General features: G+C 56.0%; 7 protein-coding genes across 7 annotated transcripts; 2 read left to right on the top strand and 5 right to left on the bottom strand.

Moving 5' to 3' along the window:
* Nucleotides 1-311: 311 nt before the first annotated feature.
* Nucleotides 312-2,867, bottom strand: B0H18DRAFT_305828 (uncharacterized protein). The gene is made up of 3 exons (XM_048037476.1): nt 2,168-2,867; nt 1,082-2,081; nt 312-1,024 (listed from the first exon to the last, which is right to left on the bottom strand). The coding sequence occupies exons 1-3, from the start codon at nt 2,750-2,752 to the stop codon at nt 426-428; spliced, it is 2,184 nt and encodes a 727-aa protein (XP_047894013.1). The 5' UTR covers nt 2,753-2,867; the 3' UTR covers nt 312-425.
* A 750-nt stretch (nt 2,868-3,617) lies between these two features.
* On the bottom strand, nt 3,618-5,540 carry B0H18DRAFT_1004845 (ubiquitin-related domain-containing protein). Its single transcript, XM_048028520.1, has 8 exons — nt 5,382-5,540; nt 5,066-5,292; nt 4,889-4,993; nt 4,662-4,802; nt 4,541-4,610; nt 4,220-4,477; nt 4,054-4,138; nt 3,618-3,931 (listed from the first exon to the last, which is right to left on the bottom strand). The coding sequence occupies exons 1-8, from the start codon at nt 5,437-5,439 to the stop codon at nt 3,793-3,795; spliced, it is 1,083 nt and encodes a 360-aa protein (XP_047894014.1). The 5' UTR covers nt 5,440-5,540; the 3' UTR covers nt 3,618-3,792.
* Nucleotides 5,541-5,776: 236 nt separating this feature from the next.
* On the bottom strand, nt 5,777-6,647 carry B0H18DRAFT_1004846 (uncharacterized protein). The gene is made up of 3 exons (XM_048028521.1): nt 6,441-6,647; nt 6,329-6,384; nt 5,777-6,270 (listed from the first exon to the last, which is right to left on the bottom strand). Exons 1-3 carry the CDS (start codon nt 6,534-6,536, stop codon nt 6,084-6,086), a joined length of 339 nt encoding a protein of 112 aa, XP_047894015.1. The 5' UTR covers nt 6,537-6,647; the 3' UTR covers nt 5,777-6,083.
* A 118-nt stretch (nt 6,648-6,765) lies between these two features.
* Nucleotides 6,766-10,171, top strand: B0H18DRAFT_1004851 (oligosaccharyl transferase STT3 subunit). Its single transcript, XM_048028522.1, has 15 exons — nt 6,766-6,996; nt 7,052-7,069; nt 7,194-7,263; nt 7,302-7,411; nt 7,463-7,692; nt 7,745-7,930; nt 7,984-8,191; nt 8,244-8,586; nt 8,628-9,030; nt 9,086-9,368; nt 9,423-9,511; nt 9,562-9,590; nt 9,648-9,796; nt 9,848-9,888; nt 9,956-10,171. Exons 1-13 carry the CDS (start codon nt 6,839-6,841, stop codon nt 9,771-9,773), a joined length of 2,253 nt encoding a protein of 750 aa, XP_047894016.1. The 5' UTR covers nt 6,766-6,838; the 3' UTR covers nt 9,774-9,796; nt 9,848-9,888; nt 9,956-10,171.
* An 804-nt stretch (nt 10,172-10,975) lies between these two features.
* Nucleotides 10,976-11,400, bottom strand: B0H18DRAFT_1118727 (uncharacterized protein; the record flags this gene model as incomplete). Its single annotated transcript, XM_048033831.1, has 2 exons — nt 10,976-11,232; nt 11,283-11,400. The coding sequence occupies 2 exons, from the start codon at nt 11,398-11,400 to the stop codon at nt 10,976-10,978; spliced, it is 375 nt and encodes a 124-aa protein (XP_047894017.1).
* A 2,255-nt stretch (nt 11,401-13,655) lies between these two features.
* B0H18DRAFT_1162912 (thioredoxin-like protein) lies at nt 13,656-15,130 on the bottom strand (the record flags this gene model as incomplete). Its single annotated transcript, XM_048035820.1, has 6 exons — nt 13,656-14,140; nt 14,198-14,417; nt 14,477-14,626; nt 14,682-14,825; nt 14,880-14,918; nt 14,999-15,130. 6 exons carry the CDS (start codon nt 15,128-15,130, stop codon nt 13,758-13,760), a joined length of 1,068 nt encoding a protein of 355 aa, XP_047894018.1. The 3' UTR covers nt 13,656-13,757.
* A 1,978-nt stretch (nt 15,131-17,108) lies between these two features.
* B0H18DRAFT_1118729 (uncharacterized protein) lies at nt 17,109-17,793 on the top strand (the record flags this gene model as incomplete). The annotated part of the gene is made up of 4 exons (XM_048033832.1): nt 17,109-17,175; nt 17,243-17,389; nt 17,460-17,635; nt 17,692-17,793. The coding sequence occupies 4 exons, from the start codon at nt 17,109-17,111 to the stop codon at nt 17,791-17,793; spliced, it is 492 nt and encodes a 163-aa protein (XP_047894019.1).
* Between the last annotated feature and the right edge of the window lie 1,014 nt (nt 17,794-18,807).

An 18,807-nucleotide genomic window follows, 5' to 3' on the forward strand; every position in this document is an offset into this window, starting at 1 on the left:
CAAGCGACGAAGCAACAGCAGCGGATACAGCGCTCACGAGCCACTATGTACACTATGTACAGGTCCGCCGCGAGCGCCCTCGTAGGCTCGCAAGCACGCGCATCGAGCGCGGCACTATCTGCGAGCGGAGGCGCGAGGGCGATGACGATGGAAGGGTAGATGAAGGTGGGGAAGGTGCGACAAGTTAAGTAATACATAGCAGGCCATTATACGAGCCGGGTATGAGGCATTAGTTTTGCTAGCGTGCAAAAGTGCTCCGTCAGCCACAGGACAGCACAGCAGAAGGTGCGCGACGCACCTTGGATAGTGTACACTGGCTGCGACCAAGACCGAATGCAAGTACGACCGAGAGATGGTGGGGGTTGATAAGTTACGCTCGACTTCTTCACCTTCTCCTTCCGCTGTGTTGTCCGTCCCACCGTATGCTAGGGCTCCGATGGGAGCCCCACAGCCGCGACAGCCTCGTCTTTTGGCGGGAGAGGCGGAGGCTGCTCGCCCGGATCCAGATCTAGCTCTGGTGCTTGCGTAGGACTGTCTGGCCGTGTCTGACTGAAGGCTTCTTGCGGAGTCGGCGCAGGACCCGCCTGTTGCTGGACCCGCCATTGCGTCGGCGTTATAATTTCCGATTTGCTAGGAGCCTCCGTAGTGGACGGCCCATCCCCAGCGTCACCCGTCGACGGCCGGGGCTGCTGCGAGGCCTGCACCTGCGCCGCGCGCAACGGCACAGAGTACCGCTTCGCCTTCGTCCGCCCCCTCTCGATGACCTCCCCGTCCGACTTGCGGTACGGCGTCCTCGAGCTGTGTGACCCCGCCACGCCATCGAACAAGCTCACAGTATCGGCCCGCTCACGCATCCCGAGCGACTGCACGCGGAGCGCCCTCACCTCGCGCTCGCGCTCGTTGTGAAGGAACAAGTCGTCTTTGGACGCGCGGGCCGCGTGGAACGTGTACGGGGGAATGAGTGTGCGGTCGAACTCCGGCGTTAATGGCGTGGCGGCCGCGTTCGCAGCTGGCGAGCTGACCTCTGCGGGGGCGCGTGGGTAAGGAGGAGCGACTACTACGTACTGCGCGTGCGACTCACCGAGGGTGCTCCGCGTCGAGGCAAAAGTTGTGTTGATCGAGACGGAGGGCAGTGGTGGCAGTGGTGGCGGGCTTTCTTGGGTGGCAGAACTCGGCGTCGTCGGCCGGGTCTCGTTCAGCTCGAGGAAGGACCCGCCCTTGCACGGCGCCGGTTCGACGCGGATAATTGGTACCGCGGGAACGGTGACATCTGGTTCTGTTGAGATAGTCGGTCTCCGCCTGCTCCGGCTTCGGCTTCTCGCCCGCCTCGCTGTTTGTGCGGCGGCAGCAACTGACGGCGACGACTCGCCTTCGCTCATCGACGGCTGCCGCAACCGCAAGCTCGCCTTGCTCGCACGGACGCTCCGCCGCCGCGCAGCCATCACTCGACTCGTGCGATCCGCGACCTGGAGCTGCGCAGGCGACGGCGCGATAGGCCCTGGGAACACGGTGGCGTACATGGCCTTGCTCGAGACGGCCGTAGCCGTCACACCCACAACCTCCGCCATCTGCACACTATACTCCGTGCGCGAGTCCGGGAGGACAACGCTGCCCTCGCCCGACACCGCACTCGCCTCGTCCTCGATCACCTCGTCGCCCTCGTACCCGAAGTCGCGCCCAAAGTTGTCCAGGTCGTCCATCTCCTGTGCGAGCTCTTCCGCGACGCCCCACGCCTCCTCGAGCTCCGCTTGGAGCTCGGCAATCTTTGCGCGCCCCTCTTTCGCTTCGTTCACGCGCCGCCCGTAGCTCGCGTTCAGCTTTCGTAGAGTGATCGCGAGCGCGGACGCGACGTGCACGTCCTGCAGGCGCTGGATCTGTGCGCGCTGCTCGGCGACCGTCAGGAGGGTCTCCATGAGACGGTCGCAGGAGGCAGCGAGTGCGGCGAGCTGTGCCGTGAGATTCGACAGCGCCTCCTGGGATGATGGGTCGCCCGGTGCGAAGGACAACGCATTGAGCGACTGGAGGAGCATGAGCCGCCGCTGCGTGTTGAAGCGGTATTGCGCCTGTGTCGTCGCTTTGAGCTGGATGAGGATCGACGGACCGAGGGTCAGCGCGGGGGCCAGTGAGATACGCCACCAGGCGCTACGAGCAGATCGGAAACACTCACCGAGTCGAGGCGCTCGAGCTCCTGGACGAGCTCGACGTCGAGCGTGTGCCGGGACACGAGCCGGATAAAGTCCTCCTGGGCGGATGTGCGAATGGCCGTCGAGACGATTTCCTGGAGTTGTTCTGATGTGAGGCTCCATTGGGCGGCCTCGAGAGTCATCGCGCGCCATGGCACGGGCGGTGCGTCGAAGCTAACCGCTGGCGGCGGGGAGAGCGTGGGTGTCTTCTTGATGACCTTCACCGCGGGGGCGGCGATGAGCGGGGTGCTGGGTGTGCTGGGGACGGGGACCGGCATGCCCGTCTGGATCCCTCGGCTCACGGTGTTGCGGCGCGAAGAGCTGGAGCCGCCGTACTCGGAATACAGATCCTGTTCGGAAGCGAGTGCTGGCGAGGACGGAGACCAGGTGGAAGAGCGGGGACTAGAGTAGGCGGGGGTTGCCTCCTCTACGCGAGCCGTGAGGTCGAGAGGGATCATGTCCTTGGTCGCCCCCGGAGGGGACTTTGGGCTGCGGGGCCCGCCAGGGCGCTGGCGGAAGGGCGCGCCCGTGGAGAAGCTGGAGGGCGAGCGGACGCGGGTGAACTCCATGGGATGTGTCGGGGGTGTAGGGAGCGGGAACGAGGCCCTGGAGGGGCTTATGCGGACATGGGAGTTTGAGGAGAGGATGGAGGACAGGACGAGTCCAGGGACTGATGTTGTGATGGGTGTACATGAGGGCCCGCCGGCGCTAGTGACTTATCTCCTGCAGCGCTAAGACATAAAATGGCGGTCGTCGCGCCTGTCTGTCTGTTCGCTGTGATGAATCGCAGCACGTTCACGTCACATAAATGAATTTGCGTAGGGGCAATCTCGATCAGCAGGCTCTACCGTCCTGCCGCCGCTGCCTCCGCAACGCAGAATCCAGATGCCTCCGCGCACAGGCACATCACCCACGCACCGGCCCGGCTTGCGGTGGGCGAGGAGGCCGCCGTCCACTTTGCCACTGCAAGTCCGTCGTGAGCGGAGGCATGGCGGGCCACTAGCGCAAAAATTTCGATGGAGAGCGGAGGGCGCAGGCATGCACACCCCCAAACTCGAGCGTCATCGATAATCGCGCGCGGAGCCCGGATGGCACGCGAACGAGGAACGTACGAGGGTGGCTATTGCAATTCCGCGGGCGCAATGCGAGTCCTTCCAGACGAAGACCTGGGTATAATAGGGAGGAAAGGAACACTGCAGCGCACAGAGACACGCCTCATATATACACGAGCCAAGTCCCTCAGCCACTTCAGAAGCTGCGGCGGACAGTGAATTCTGACAGCTAGACACCTAGGGACATAGGAAAGCCACATATCCAGATCCGGAAGGTCGCCTGCCATAACGAGGTCACCGGGGTGTTTGAAACAGTCTATCGGCGCTCAGCGCTGGGCTGCGATTCATTTTGATGTATACAGTCTGTCCAGCATGACGATGGAGTGGCCGATGATGAATTGACCGGGGCACGGACCCGGAGGTCGTACATCTTCGTTCCCTCGTCAGAATCATCATGCATTGTCATCAGCATACTGATATCATACACTTTGCACACCCAGCTTCACAATCTGCCAACAAGCGAAAGCACGTTCGTCCCCCTATGATGCGATCAAGACCTACACAGAACAGGGCGTCACTCCGTTAGCCACGCCATCACACGCGCCTTGAGCGCACAAATCAGATGTACGCACCGCGGACGGCGTCAGCCCCAGATCGCGCAGCGATTTCGATAAGTCCGATCGAGTGAATTGTTTCCTGCGCGCACAGAACAAAAGGGAATGACGACACCGCATCAGCAACGGGACCCACACGCGCACGCATCACCCCACGCCCTACCCGCCGGCATGGACACACGGGTACGAGCGTCGCACACGCACCTCGGAAAATGCATTGCGAATGTCACCGTCTCCACATCAACAGATAGTGTCTGCGCCGCCAGAAATTCAGCCACCTCGCGGAGTGCTATAGGACATCAGATTGATCAGCCATGGACTCCGCCAGCGGCGAGTCTCCCTGTGAGTGAGGCTCGACGAAGAAACGTACTGGAGTCGCTTGGAAGCGTAGTCGTGTACGGCTGCCCGCCGCTAGCCATCCGGATCTGCAGACGCGTCTCGGGATAGTCTTTCCCTGACTTCGGCGCCGCTGGTGGCGGGGCCGCAGCGACGGGCGCAGCGGAGCTTTCGGGGAGGGGCTTGCCCTCGCGCAAGGCTTTCTCTCTTGCTGCCTTCTCAGCTCGTTCGCGTTTGTCGGCCTCGATCTGTGCCTTGACGCGAGCGCGTGCTTGCGCCTCCTCGACTTTCTCTGCCGACACCGACACGTATGAGCACAACGAAGAGAGGACGCGGTTGAGGGACGTGCACACACCTCGTTTCTTCGCCTCGAGATCCTTCTTAATCTCCTTCGCCTTCATTTCTTCCCGGACCTCGTTCATATCCTGGATCAAGTTAGCACGCAGTTCCGAGAATTCCAGAGGCAACGTCCGTACACGGCCAGCCTTTCTCCGAATCGCCTCGTTCGCCTGCTGCTCCTTCGCCTCCTCCTTCGACTTCACCATGCGCTTCGCAGCCATCTTCTCCTTCAGGTCTGCGAGCCTCTGCCTTTTCTCCTCCTCCGTGAGCGGTTTGATCTAGCGCACGAAACCGACGCGTTCATCACAATCGCGCAACCAAGGACGATCAATATTACGCCAGAGTCCATTGCAAACGGGCGCACCTCTTCCGTGGACTCCTCGAACTGGTCGTGCCCGCTCTTCTCCGCGTGGTAGTTCGCGAGCGCAGTGGTCTTGAAGATCTTGTCGCACTGCGAGCACTTGATGCTCTACTCCGCGCCACCCACGACCCCATTCAGCCCCCTTCGCAGCCCTCGATCGAGCGCGGGGACGGAACGCACCTTGGCCTCGGCCGCCTCGCCACCCGCGATCTGCGCCTTCCCGTACACCGCCTGAAGCGCCTCCAGCTCCTCCCGGTCGTCCCCGTCCACGTCCATCGGCGCGCCCGAGCCCGAACTGCTGGTGGGCGCGGCGATGGAGGAGAGGTCAGGTACAGGCTTGCCGTCGTTCTCGAGGAGGAAGTCCATTGCGGGCTGGAGGCCGCGTCCGTTTGTGGCTTTGATCGCCCCTGTGTGTGGAGGGGGAGTAGACGTTAGTGTCCGCGTAGGTATATGGCGTGAAGGGGGCTGGGGAGGAAGGGGACGCGAGGCGACTTACATTCGACGCGGGTGGGGTCGAAGCCCATGGAGAGGAGGGTGTCTTTATCGGAAGACATTCTTCAAAGTGCGAGCTCGAGTCAAATATGACTGTTAGGGTCGTTTGATTGGGTGGATAGTACTCCGTGCCTAACAGAGTACTGAGCAGGGCGAGATCGAGAGAGGTCTGTACGGCGGTATACTGACGTACGCTGATTACCATATTTGGGCTTTCATTGCGCACGTGCCGATTGCCTCGAGGCTACCGGGCGTCTTGCCATTTCAGGCCGGTCTGGCCACCAGGAGAACTACTGGAGAACTGCCAAATGGCACGATAGATTAATTGCGAGGATCGTCGTATGAGTAGAAGTGAGTGGTGTTGAGCCGCGAATGATGCGAAAATTTCACTCTGTGCAGAGTAACATTAGCTGCCATAAGTACGGTTCTTCGCCGGTCTCAATCACTGGCACAAGCCCGCCGCATCGCGCAACACTCGAATAGTTTCACAGGTCGCCGTCGGGAAACAAGTCACAGGTCTGGTAATATTGGCGAAGACAATGACTTCATAAGGGATTAATCGATTACACGCTGAGCGTTGCCGTTCAGGGCATCGAGCGGAAGCATCGGGTCGCTGTCAACAAGCAACGCATTGCACGAACAAGTGAAAGGTATAAGTTAGGAGTACAGGCAAGAGAGCAAGCAAAGAGCAGGATGGTACGTATTTTCAGGGAGTCGGTGAAGCCCACCACCAGTGCAGTATCCTCCAGAGGAACCAGAACCCGACGATCGCTGCTACACAGTATCCGATAGTCCGCCACTGCTTCACCCCTCCCGGGGTCAGCCCGAACGCCTGTCCCGCGCGTCGAGACGACTGTGCCAGAGAAGCACCAAAGGAGGTGAATGTATTTCGCTGACGTCGCGAGTGGTCGTCAACAAAACCTAAGGCTTTCACATATCATCGAGCTCACCGACTCGTCCAAGGTCGTGTTCTGACTCTCGACATCGCTATAGATGTCTGTGGTAACCTACCGAATTGGACACATGAGCAATGCATCTGCGCAGACATATTGAGGGTACGTACACCACGTAACGTCCGAAGCTTGGAGTGCAAGTCATCCAGCCTTTGGTCATTCTGTAGTTCGTACGTGTCCTCAACACGGTCGCGTGATGTTGACATGTTGACGGTCTCAGTGAAGTAGCAATTATCCCAAGGCAATAAATCAGAGTTCGAAGCGGGGAGAAGTCGAACAAAAGTCAGGCAACTGCTAGGGTATGATGTCGCGGTCTCAACCAAGTTACTGCAGGCTCCGTGCAAGCGCCCATAGCGGTGTACGGTACCCAGTCACGTGCGGTGCGCGCGACGTGTCTCGCGTTCCACGCAACGCTGCGGTCTGTATTCTCCCATTCCCCGTCCCGTCCTCTTTGTCTCCAACTACACGGTCACTCTTTGGGGGCAATTCACGATCTCTGGTTGCGGTCATGCCGCTCGCATACTCATTGCCGACGGACTTGTCGCCGGCGACGGTGGTGAACGCATCCTCGCTGTTGCGCATTGTGGCTCTGGCTCTCATTTCCGGGGCGGCCATAGCGTCACGTCTCTTCGCGGTCGTCAACTTCGAGAGTGTCATTCACGAATTGTACGTCATAACAAATCCATAAGCTCTGCTGGCCGAAGCTGATGGCGTGTCGCAGCGACCCGTGGTTCAACTAGTGAGTACCGCTGCGATTGTTCTTGTAGCCGAGCCGAGAGTTCACCTGGTATCAGTCGCGCAACTCGCGTCTTAGCTTCTGAGGGTTTCTATGTGAGTTTTTGTGGAGACTCGAAGAGATAAAGCGTTGACAAAGGGATCCAGGAATTTTGGAACTGGTTCGATCCCACAGCATGGTACCCGCTGGGACGTGTTGTTGGAGGGACAATCTACCCTGGACTAATGGCTACCAGCGGAGTGATCTACAATATACTCACGCCCTTAACCTGCCTGTCGACATTCGCAACATCTGTGTGTTGCTCGCTCCTGGATTCAGTGCTCTCACGGCATGGTCTACGTACATGTAAGACCGCAGTCCCCAGGAGACCGTGGCGATGTTCTAATCGTTGTTTAGGTTCACGAAGGAGATGAAGGACGAGAGCGCCGGCCTTCTCGCCGCTGCATTCATCGGGATTGTTCCGGGTTATATTTCGCGCTCTGTCGCGGGCTCATATGACAACGAGGCCATCGCAATCTTCCTACTCATGTTCACCTTCTTCCTCTGGATCAAGGCGCTCAAGACGGGTAGTGCCTTCTTTGGTACTCTCGCTGCTTTGTTCTACTTCTACATGGTCGCCGCTTGGGGTAAGGTCTGATCGGTTATTGCAGTCGTCCGGACATTAACCTGGTGGTCTAGGTGGATATGCCTTCATTACGAACATGATCCCGCTGCATGCCTTCACGCTGATACTCATGGGACGCTCCAGTAGCCGCCTGTACGTGGCCTACTCATCGTGGTACGCCATTGGCACCCTTGCCAGCATGCAGGTGCCATTTGTCGGATTCCAGCCTGTGCGCACTAGCGAGCATATGGCAGCCTTGGGTAAGTGGATCTGACCTGGATCTCTAGACTCTCCTGACCGCATTGCTTTCCAGGTGTGTTCGGCCTGTTACAGATCATCGCCTTTGCGGAGCTTGTCCGTACACATGTCTCGTCCAAACAATTCCAGAGCCTGCTCTTCGCGTCCGTCATTGGCATGGGTATTCTAGGAGCCCTCGCGATCGTCGGCCTCACATACAAAGGTTGGATTGCGCCCTGGACGGGACGGTTCTACTCCCTTTGGGATACCGGCTATGCGAAAAAGTATGGTCTCTTTCCTTTCGGGCGACTGAGTTGCTCACGCACTGATGGTCAGGTATATCCCGATCATCGCCTCCGTCTCGGAACATCAGCCGACAGCATGGCCGTCATTCTTCATGGACCTGCAGCTCCTCATTTTCCTGTTCCCCGCAGGCGTCATCCTCTGCTTCCGCGAGTTACGGGATGAGCACATCTTCGTCATCATCTATGCCGTGGTAGCGAGCTACTTCGCAGGCGTCATGGTGCGGCTCATGTTGACCCTCACGCCTTGCGTGTGTGTCTGTGCCGCTGTGGCGTTTTCCTCCGTGTTGGACACGTACATCGATCCTGTGGAGCCAAACGCCGTCGAGGAGGGGACAGAGGCAGCCGGAGACGGCGCCGTGAGCGCGAGTTCGACGGTGTTTCTACAAGCTCCGGGTCCGCCACGACCACGACGAAGAAAGGCAAAAAAGCGGCACCAGCGGCACCCGCCGGTCCGCTTGGCGGCCTCGTCTCAACGGTCAGCGCCGTCGTGTCTACCAAGAAAGGCGAAAAATCTCGAGGCGTTTTCGGCGGCGATACCCGCCTCGCCGTCATCCTCAATGCGCTCGGCATGCTCCTGTTCTTCGTGCTCCACTGCACTTACGTGACGTCCACGGCGTACTCCTCGCCTTCCGTCGTGCTCGCGTCGACGAACCCTGACGGCAGCCAACACATCATTGATGACTTCCGAGAGGCATACTACTGGCTCAGGCAGAACACGCCGGAGACCGCCGTCGTCATGAGCTGGTGGGATTACGGCTATCAGATCGCAGGTATGGCAGACAGGCCGACTCTGGTCGATAACAACACCTGGAACAACAGTACGCATGTTTCGATCCTGCGGATGGTGCTTACCTGACGTTTCCGGCTGTTAAGCCCACATCGCGACCGTGGGCAAGGCAATGTCCAGTAGTGAGGAGGTGGCCTACCCGATCCTCCGCAAGCACGACGTTGATACGTCTTGGTCATCTTCGGTGGTCTGCTTGGTTACTCTGGCGACGACATCAACAAGTTCTTGTGGATGGTCCGTATCGCCAGGGCGTATGGCCAGACGAATCCAGGAGCCCAACTATTTCACGGCCAAGGGTGAGTACAGAGTAGATGACGGTGCGTCGAACACCATGAAGAACAGTCTGATGTACAAAATGTCCTACTACCGGTGAGCAAGAGGACTACCTCTCGCTGTAGAGATCCACTGAGATTAGGTTTTCAGTTTTGCTGAGCTATTCGGTGGTAATCAAGCGGTGGACCGCGTCCGGGGGCAGCAGATGCCTAAGATAGGACCGACGTTAGACTACCTGGGTACGTATATCGGGCATCATCTGCTATCGTCACTCATCTGTGTTTCATAGACGAGGCTTTCACTTCGGAGAACTGGATCGTGAGCGATTACTATCGTCACTGACCCTTTATGTTTATTAACGTTTCTCTTCACCAGGTCCGTATTTACCAGGTTAAGAAGGAAGATCCGCTAGGTCGTGACCTCAGGACTGCCAACGCGTTCGAACAGGGCAAAAAGCGTAAGAGGTCGAAGCCTGCGGCTAGACGACGAGCCAACGTGTAGAGGCATAGCCAGTCCATTGCAGTGTGATAATAATATTTCTTGTCCATTTTCTGTCCGTTAAGTCCAGAGCGCAGATGAGAGCTACTCGGGTCTTGACGGTTGACTGCGTCCGAAGGTGCTGTTCATTCCAATGCTATACCCCGTGCATCCTGACTCATAATTGTCGGATGTACGCATGTCAGGTGGTCGGCCATACGGTGTTCTGACTTTGTCACCAAGGCTCGCAATCATCTGTGGCCTGTCTGGTTGTACTATTTTACTGACTCATCGTCATGCGTGGCCGAGCTCCGAACAGTCCATGGGCCAGAGCAGCCCTTCATATGAGTATCGGCAGCATGGAAGATTTGGGACAGTGCGTCATTGGCTTCGTCCTGAGGTGTGAGTGACCGAGAACTACGGTATGGCGCTTACTGCTCATTCTTCCGATGAGCTCTACTAATCAAAGTGGAACGATTGGCTGTCCCGAGCCCGTTGTCCACAAGGGATGGACCTATGTGGGACTACGCTATCATAGACCCATGAACCCGCCAGTAGGTGACCGTTACCTTGAGGATCAAAGATTGCAGGAAGCAGCTTGGATTAACCTTGCGCCCTCTCCCGATCTCTGACCCACTCAACCAATGCTCATCCGTCGCGCTGGGCTGCCTGCTTACTACGAAGCGCGTTGCACCTTCTCTGCGCCATGCTTCAACTGAGATCGCACCATATGACACAGACAGCGACTAAGTGTTCCAGCGCCAATACCTCCATTAGCTTGGGCAAACCCGAGACCACCGTTTCCCGAGCAATGGTAGTTATTGCCAGCGATCGGATTGAACGCCGAATGCCTCGAGGTTCAAACGTTCATGTGGGCAATACGCCGCATCTCCTTTGTGAAAGAATCACTGATAGACTCTGTGCTCGGCACTTTGTACGTCACCGTCCCGAAGTGTACATTTCTCTCCCTCTTGCATGCTCGGCGATACACACGTACCACAACTTCAAGTCCGTGACTCGCGACGATGTCGCCTTGGTAGTTCTTTGGTGCACGGTTTCAGTTGCTGACGTCAGGACGAGAGTAGTTGCGAACCGTAATATCACACATGCGCGTAGAATATCGAGAACATATCGAAGGTCATGGTCCGTCTCTGACAACCATCAGCGAAGCACTTGTGCGTGCACCCCTACGCCTCTTCTGGATGCCTGCTACCTCTCATCCACTCCTAATCCGCAGATCCCCCGGCCTCGCGCTGCGCGTTCAGAGCCGCAAACTCCGCGTCTGAGATGCGCCGGAAAGAAATGTTTCCATTCTGCCACCCACGCAGAAGCTGCTCCAGTTTCCCGAGATTGGAAACGTCGCTAAGGTTTCGGAAGGGAACGTCGTCCGGCCAACCCTCGATGATGACGTGGTATCGAGTGACGACGTCTTTCCAGTAGGTGGGCCAATGCATGGTGGCGACCTCATCGCCGGTAATCTGGCCTGGAGAAATCGTCAATTAGGTAGGTACGTGCATAACCTTGGAGACTCACGAAGGGCCTCCTTCATGATGCGCCTGATTTCGCCTCTTGTCTCCGACATGCGCTCACTGTAAGTGGGCTTCGGGTTCAAGCGAAACTTCGTCTGCTGACTGGCACCGGGGTTGGACATCCTGTGTAGGACGATAGAGGTGACCCTGGTTGATGCTGAGGCGGGCCCTACAGGACTTGCTGGTCTCAACCGGGGAGAGGACGCAGTTTATATAGTACGTGTCAAGATCCGTCGAGTACATGTTATTCCACGACCGGGCCTGCGCAAGTAGGTCCTGTGATGCCCGTGGAAGTAACGGCAGCCGCACTTTCCTAAGGATGTGGTCAACGAGGTGAGTGCGAACTTCGGAAAATGAAAGTACTTCGACACGTTGAGACGGAATCTCAGACGCACATCTCCAGGGCATCAACCACCAATAATCCGTAGAGGCGGTTCCGAATCGCGATTTCATGGAGGAAGTTCCGTGTCATTCGTCATCGGCGGCCACCGTAGTCCGAGCTTGTTATGGAGAGAGAATCCTTGCAAAACGCTAGCGTTCGAGAGATGTCCGCGAATGACGGCGAAACTCGTTGCTGCGACCAATAGACTGTCTGAAGGGCACTGCGTGGTAATCCCGCATATCTGATAACAAGTATCAGCCGTTCAACACTCCCTAGTCAACGTCCCAACGCAAACATGCAGCGTGCCGCACGGTGGGAGTGGAGGATTAAACCCTATTCTTATCAAAAATCGTGTCACGGGCGGGGGTGTTGGAGGTTAGTACTTCAGGGAGATGGAACGTTTTACTCACCGCTTCGGCGGCCCCGCGCACGTCATCCGATATTTACCATGCCCATCGACGCAGATCGAGGAGTCGCTCGCCAAGTGCAGACGCCGTCTTCCTACAGCACGGCGTCTTTCTTCAGAATGAGATGCTAGTCACGGGCAAATGACCAAGACATCGTACCGTGGAGGTTATCCATCTGCCCATCTCATCCTCAATTTGCTCTCCAGAGTAACATTGTTCCTGGTGTCTTCAGCCTCTCAGCCTGACCGCCGATGGCCAGATGGATCACGACTTGATCGTGAAGTGGGCCCCGTTCTTCGACCATGCGTTCTGCGACTGCGCGGATGGTAAATGGCGATGTTTGGGTTGCAATAGTCCGAACAATCAGCGTTTGGAGCATACCTGCAGCGAAGAAGGTACAACGTGCTAGGAACCTCGTGCTGACGTAGCAGGAAGGCAAACTCTACCCAGATGGATGCTGATAGAGCTAGGCCGCAGGACTGCCGCGACCATAGACGAGACGTGTATTCCCCGGTGACCAAGTCGCTCATGCATCCTGAGTGGCCGTCGGATCCTGAATATCTCTCCGACAATGGTTCCGCATTCCCGAGGCCTTGGTTGGCATAAGCAGACCGGCTGTGATGCTGTGTATACGATGTCAACCATCCTGGTAGCGAAAGATCCCGGAATCGGGAGATGGTAGCATTTATAACCAAACCAGTGATAGCGCCGTGAAAAGTATCACGGTCATGCCGGACTTGTCCATCATCCTAAAAAGACACATGGAACGTGTACGCAATGCTCTCTTTCCAAGCCCATCATGCATGTTCTCCGACAAGACACTTCTATCATGGGATCGCATCATCTATGGCTATGGACCAGATCTTGGCCGTTCCGGTTTAGAGGGAACATCCTCACCAAATACTTCATGATAGGGTCACGAAGAATCAGGCATGCAAGCCGCCGACCTCATGCACACAAACCTAGCATGGGAAAATGGCTGAGAAGACAATCATTAGCCGCGGTACATGGAGGCTAAGTGAAGGTTAAACACTCCCCTCACGATGCCCATGCGACCATTCACAGGATATGTGCGATCTTCCAGTTGCGAGTCAGTGAATTTGATCCGTCCGTCTCTATAGAACCGGTGTGTAATCTCGAGGTTTCTCGGCGACTAGAGATGCAGTTAACTTGCTAACCGAACCATACGGTTCACGATCTAGGTTTCACTTCCGCAGTACCTGACATGATCCCGGGATGAACTGGTCCTGGGTCACAAAGAGCCTTGGCAGGTTCTCAGGTTCCGGCATTGCACCGATCCACCGGTGAGCGTAGAGCTCACACAGTCGCGATATTTTCATTAATAGCGAGGATGAAGGGACATTGCGCTAGAACGACGGCCATGTCAGGGCATCCTTGCGGAATGCAAAGTCAGTCAGAAAACCATAGGTGCGCGTCGTGGTTCCACTCACCATCAGGGTACCGTCGAACCATTCGCCAGACAGAAGAGAGAACGGACATTGATCAAGCTCAAGCTCAATTTGTCGTCACGTGCCACAGCGGAACCGATTGACTTTGATTTTGACTATAGGCTCGCCCCGGCCATGCATGGGTTAGCGGAAGACTTGCGGAAGACGGTAGATCGAAATAACGAGTGAATAAAGGTTCCACAGAGAAGTTGCAATGTTTACACAAGAAACGGATCGGATCTTTACAGCTCATCCTTGGGATGGTCCGAACGCACACCCTCCTCCACTTCTGGACCTGTAGCGGCTGCCGCCTCAGGAACACTTGAAGGTTCGACGGTGGTCGTATCCTTTATAGCGCTGGGTGCCTCGTCCGCTTCCCTTTCATCTGGGGCTGCTTCTGTCGCCTCGGGTTCACCGACACCAGTGCCGGGTACAGAGGAAACATAGGTGGTAGTTGAAGAGATCGCCGACCCCGATCGCGTCGCGTCTCTAAGAGCAACGGTGCTAGCAGGAGGGTCCGCAGTCACAAACGGGTCTTGGGTCTCTTCGCGCGGCATGGGAAAGTCAGCGGTGCCATCTGCGACGGAACCGAGATACTTGTTCAGTGGTTTGTATTTCAGGGTCCCTAGAGGCGCAAATGCGTCATTGCGGGTTCAACTAGCACAGTTTAGGAGGTGTGTACCTTCAAAGCGAACGAAATTGTGCGACTCCGGAGGGTAAACGAGCACCTTCGAGTCTTTGGTAGGACTGTCTTCCACTCCTAGTTGCAATGCTTGCTTGCCGCTCTTGTCCTGGAGAACGCCGAAGGAAATGGTGTCCTTGTATTTGTTCCCAAGTGCCTTCCACATCAAGGGAATGTCTTTACTGGAACTCAGGAGGAGGGCGCGTGGCTTAGCAGCGTGCTGCAAAATAAATGATAGGGTGTTTACCGTGGGCCTTCCGAAACGAGAAACTCTCATACCTCGTCAGTCCAACCGGAGATTTGAGAGACACTGTCTAGCCGCCTGACCGCGTGAGGGATGTTACGGTTCGCCCAATAGAAGAAGTTAGTGGCAGTTCGTTCCCCGCTTTCGTAACTCAGCGGCTTCGAACGTCCACCGCGTGGGTATAACTGAACAGTTGTATGAGAATCCTCCAGAAATTCGCCGAGTCCAGACGCGTCTTACTTTCACAGTGGGAAATCCTTGCACGCCTTGTTCTGAGCATAAACGCTTGTTGGAGTCTTGGTCACAGTCAACGGCGTAGAGTGGTACCATGGGAGCAAGTGCCTCGGCAGCCTTGCTGTACTCGGGCGCCATCCTCTGGCAATACTACGCGAGGCGCTCAGTTGTTGGTAACGTAGAATTAGCAAGGTTCCGACTAACACCACACCAAGGAGCCACGAATGCAACGACAGATGTGACCTAAAATAATTGCAGTGAGTCCAAACAAAACTGTAGCATGCCGGTCAATCGCACCGGACGAACGAAGGATGCACACTCACGTTCTGGTTCATGACTTTTTTGAACCCTTTGGCGTCGATTAACTTGACTTCAGTCTTAGCCGGAAACAATGCAGCTGAGACGAGCCATGGTGCGAGCAGCAAAATAAATGGCAGAGAGCGAGAAGTGAGCATGATAAGCATGGATCGCCTGTGCTACACGACCCTCTTGCAAGGCTATACGACACGCGGGGTAATGAGGTATGTCCAGAAGGGATGATGGTTGTAAATGAGAGAGTACCAATACTGAGCGCGAGATCATACAGTCGATCATCACGCTGACGTGGCAGAATGATGAGAGGTATTGTGACCGTTATATTTTATTTCCATACAAGTTGTCAAGCCAGTTGTATATATATCACCTCGTCCGAGTCAGAGCATTCAATTCAGATGCATGGTATGACAGACTTGATTTCCGTTCTACCCTGCTGGTGTAAGGACTCGGAGGTCTGAGCCTGTACGACACACCCACCCACTTACCACGTGTCTTGCCGAAAGGAATCGTCTGTGACAAGCGCTCATGGAACCATCAGCGTTTCACTGCCCTAGTGAGTCACTTTCGAGTTCGATTTCGTGGAGATTCAACGTCGACTTATAGTGTTTACATAACTGTTTGGACCACGGTCTTGGAGCGACCTGAATCCATCGAACTATCTGCCATAAATCCGACATGTAGAGTGCCCCGATTATGCGCATCTCCCAAGCAAGAACTTGAAAGCCACACGTGTTGCACTTGCGTCTGCGGTGCGTCTACGGTGCGGAAGTGTTATAGGGGGGCCGGAGTGCGAACGATACTTAAGAAGCGATGTCGCTGCACCCTTCTGTTCCTCTTCTTACCCGCTCCGCTACCAGCTAACTGGATCTCAAAACAGTATTACGCATTGCTAGGTCGCAGTGTCGAAATTTTGTTGTCAAACTAGGCAGGATGTTCCCTCTAAACGACTTTCACGTTGTCTGCGGCGCTTTAGCGACCGCATCTGCAGTCATCGGATACAGGGTATCCCGGATGTGCATAGGAATGACAGAATGGTACGCCCCATGACCAGGCCGTAGCCTCGCCTTTGTATGCGTTGACCAATCGGTGTACGAAGGCACGGACTCGGGGAAGCAGGTCAGGACGAAGGGTACTCTCTGCAAGCATAGCGGATATAACCATGTGCACAACAGTCGGACCGCTGACGGGAAGCCTAGGCCCTTCCGTACAGAAGTGCTCGACCATTTCTGAAGAGGTTAGAACTTCATATTCGTTGAGAAGCTTGCTATTCATTTACAGAATACTCAGCCATCTGAGATCACGGAGCCGGGATCACTGAAGAGGAAGAGCCGAGACGAAGATCCACGCAATGTAAATAAGCCTGTATGTTGCTTGTTACGGTGTGTTTCGCTCACACGTCCGGCGACCAGGAGTCAATCGATAACCCCGAGCGACCTACCGGAGTGAGATTCTCATTTCTACCTCACCAGTATATCCGCTCACTGAAGAGTCAGGGTTGTCACACCGATGCTCCGAGGAAGAGAAGTAAGACGTTGGGTGGTACTGTAGACGAGGCTCGGCTTTCACGTTCCCACCTCACACAACATCCCGCGCCACTAAGCAATACCGGGGCGCCCAAACCCTTACATGGAGTGGGAGCTGTACCAGCGATTGCTGACGGTCTAGTCACGGATCACGGGGATGATCCCTCGGACCCCGGCCAAATCGATCTTTGTCCCAAAAGTTTGGGGGCCTCGCAAACGCCGTCGAAGCTGAGTTGCTCTTCGCCATTCTGTCCATCCCTGCAGTGAGTGTCTGCCAACGCCTATGCTCAGTTACAACCCATGAACTCAAGTGCGCTCAGGTCAGGGCGTCATCGGCCTTCACATGTTTTGCAAGTGCCAACTCGGCATTCGCAGCAGTAGTGAATTCTCCAACCATACAGTCTAAACCAGCTTGGTACCATGACGGTCACAACACTCTAGCGAACATGCGACAGGCCTAGCTCCGGAGTCGGAGCTCCCGCAGAATCATCGGGGCGCCGCCAGCGTTGGAGCGCAAGTGAGAAGCACTGCCCCGCCTGTCGCGCATTCTGGGAACTTGAGAAGGCGGACCGCACGGAGCGCGTAGACTTCCGAGATGAAGGATATGCGCGAGACGACCCGCTGGAGGCCCAGACTTACACGCGGGCGCCATGCACGAGTAGGTTCTACCGTCCGCTTATGATTCATTGGAGAACTGCCTCTGACGGCTCCCCCACGCGGTGTGTGCAGCCGTTACCGGTGAGGAGGACGAGGAAGTCAGAGCGGAGGTGAAAGGTGCGAAGATATTCATCAAACGCGGAGAAAGCGACTTTGGGGACGGAATCTTCGGCCACGTTAAGCTCCTTTCGCACAGGGAGACTGCCGATGAGCGGTTGAGTCAGTACAGGCCGCCGCTATTGTGACTACATACTGACACGAAGCTTACCCCTGTGCTTCTGCCTTCAAGTTTTTCGCCGAGAGCCCGTGTGGAAGGTCTCCATGAGCGTGCGACTGTGTCCAGCAGTCCGTTGCACCTTTGACGAGAAAGAGGGCGTGCTGCGCGTCGTGCTCAAAGAAGTAGAGGAGTGTCACCGGGCCTCACCTGACAAACGGAGAGGGAACATTGTCGTATACGCGTTGAAGGTGGGTAATTACTGTCGCAGTTCTTCAGCAGCTGACCGCGCAGTTTTGTTGTAAAGAGAGGCAAAGCGACTAAACGAGAGTTTGCGGACTTCGCGCTGTCGGTCATCCAACGCACATCGCTCGCCTCCTCTGAGCGGCCTGCAGGACTCTCATCATAGGTTCCGGCAAATGCGAATGCCACTCCGATGGTACGATGTCTTGATATCACACAACCTCGTACCTGACGTCGTCATAATAGGTATGGTACACCATTTGCGGTCACTTTAGGCCTGTACGACGGTGTCCAATATCCGCGCTCGGTGGCGCGGCCCTGCTGATCGTCACTGCTGGCAGTGATAGGTATGCGTGTAATCTTCGTGTATTCGCCGCGACAGTGTTATTGCAGCTTCATATTTTTGAGACCCCGTATTCAGCCTTGCATGTGTTCACATTTACGCGCCATTCACAGCAGTACGAACAATGAAGGAAGGCCGACCCATACGGTGTACTCCCTACTGATGCAATGTTTCATGTCGCCGTCTAGTACACGATATCTATATTGAAACTGTTCGTCCTATGAACATGCGAACTACCAAGCACATCGCGTTACAGGCCACGGGTAGCGACAGGTGACGTCAAGTTTCGCACTCCTTCACCTACGTGAGATCAGCAGAACGTCTCGTCTGACATATGGATCGTACTGATCGCCTGCTACTTTGCCTGCAGGCAATATCTGACATCATCGAACCTCATATAGCTTTCGCAGGTCTGCTTCATAGTCACTGAGACCCATCCTTGGGTCCAAAAACCGTCTGTGTACCGCCGAACAGACAACTTGAAAGGCACCGTCCCTTCAATCGATACACATGTTCAGTCCGTAGCAAACGGCGTCCCGAGTACTCCAACGCTATGACTGATCCGCAAAAGAAGCGGTGGTACACCAGATCCCGGCAGGAACACCCGACAACCGGTGAGCCAACCAAGGGAGGTGCTTTCCAGTACAGCGGAGACGTCGAGTTAGTTGGGGCAAACAGTACATATCGACAGATCACCTGGAGACAAACTGCTGTACATGAACACGTTGGGCGTCACCCTGTTATGAGCGATCCGCAAGACTAGGGAAGGCATTGACTCGCGTAGGTAGACGAAACTGCGGTCCGAGTACTTCACACCCAGGCAAAACGTCACAAGGC

The sequence above is a fragment of the Fomitopsis serialis genome (genome assembly GCF_022376445.1).
Source record: "Fomitopsis serialis strain Sig1Antser10 chromosome Unknown B0H18scaffold_29, whole genome shotgun sequence".
Lineage (NCBI taxonomy): Eukaryota > Fungi > Basidiomycota > Agaricomycetes > Polyporales > Fomitopsidaceae > Fomitopsis > Fomitopsis serialis.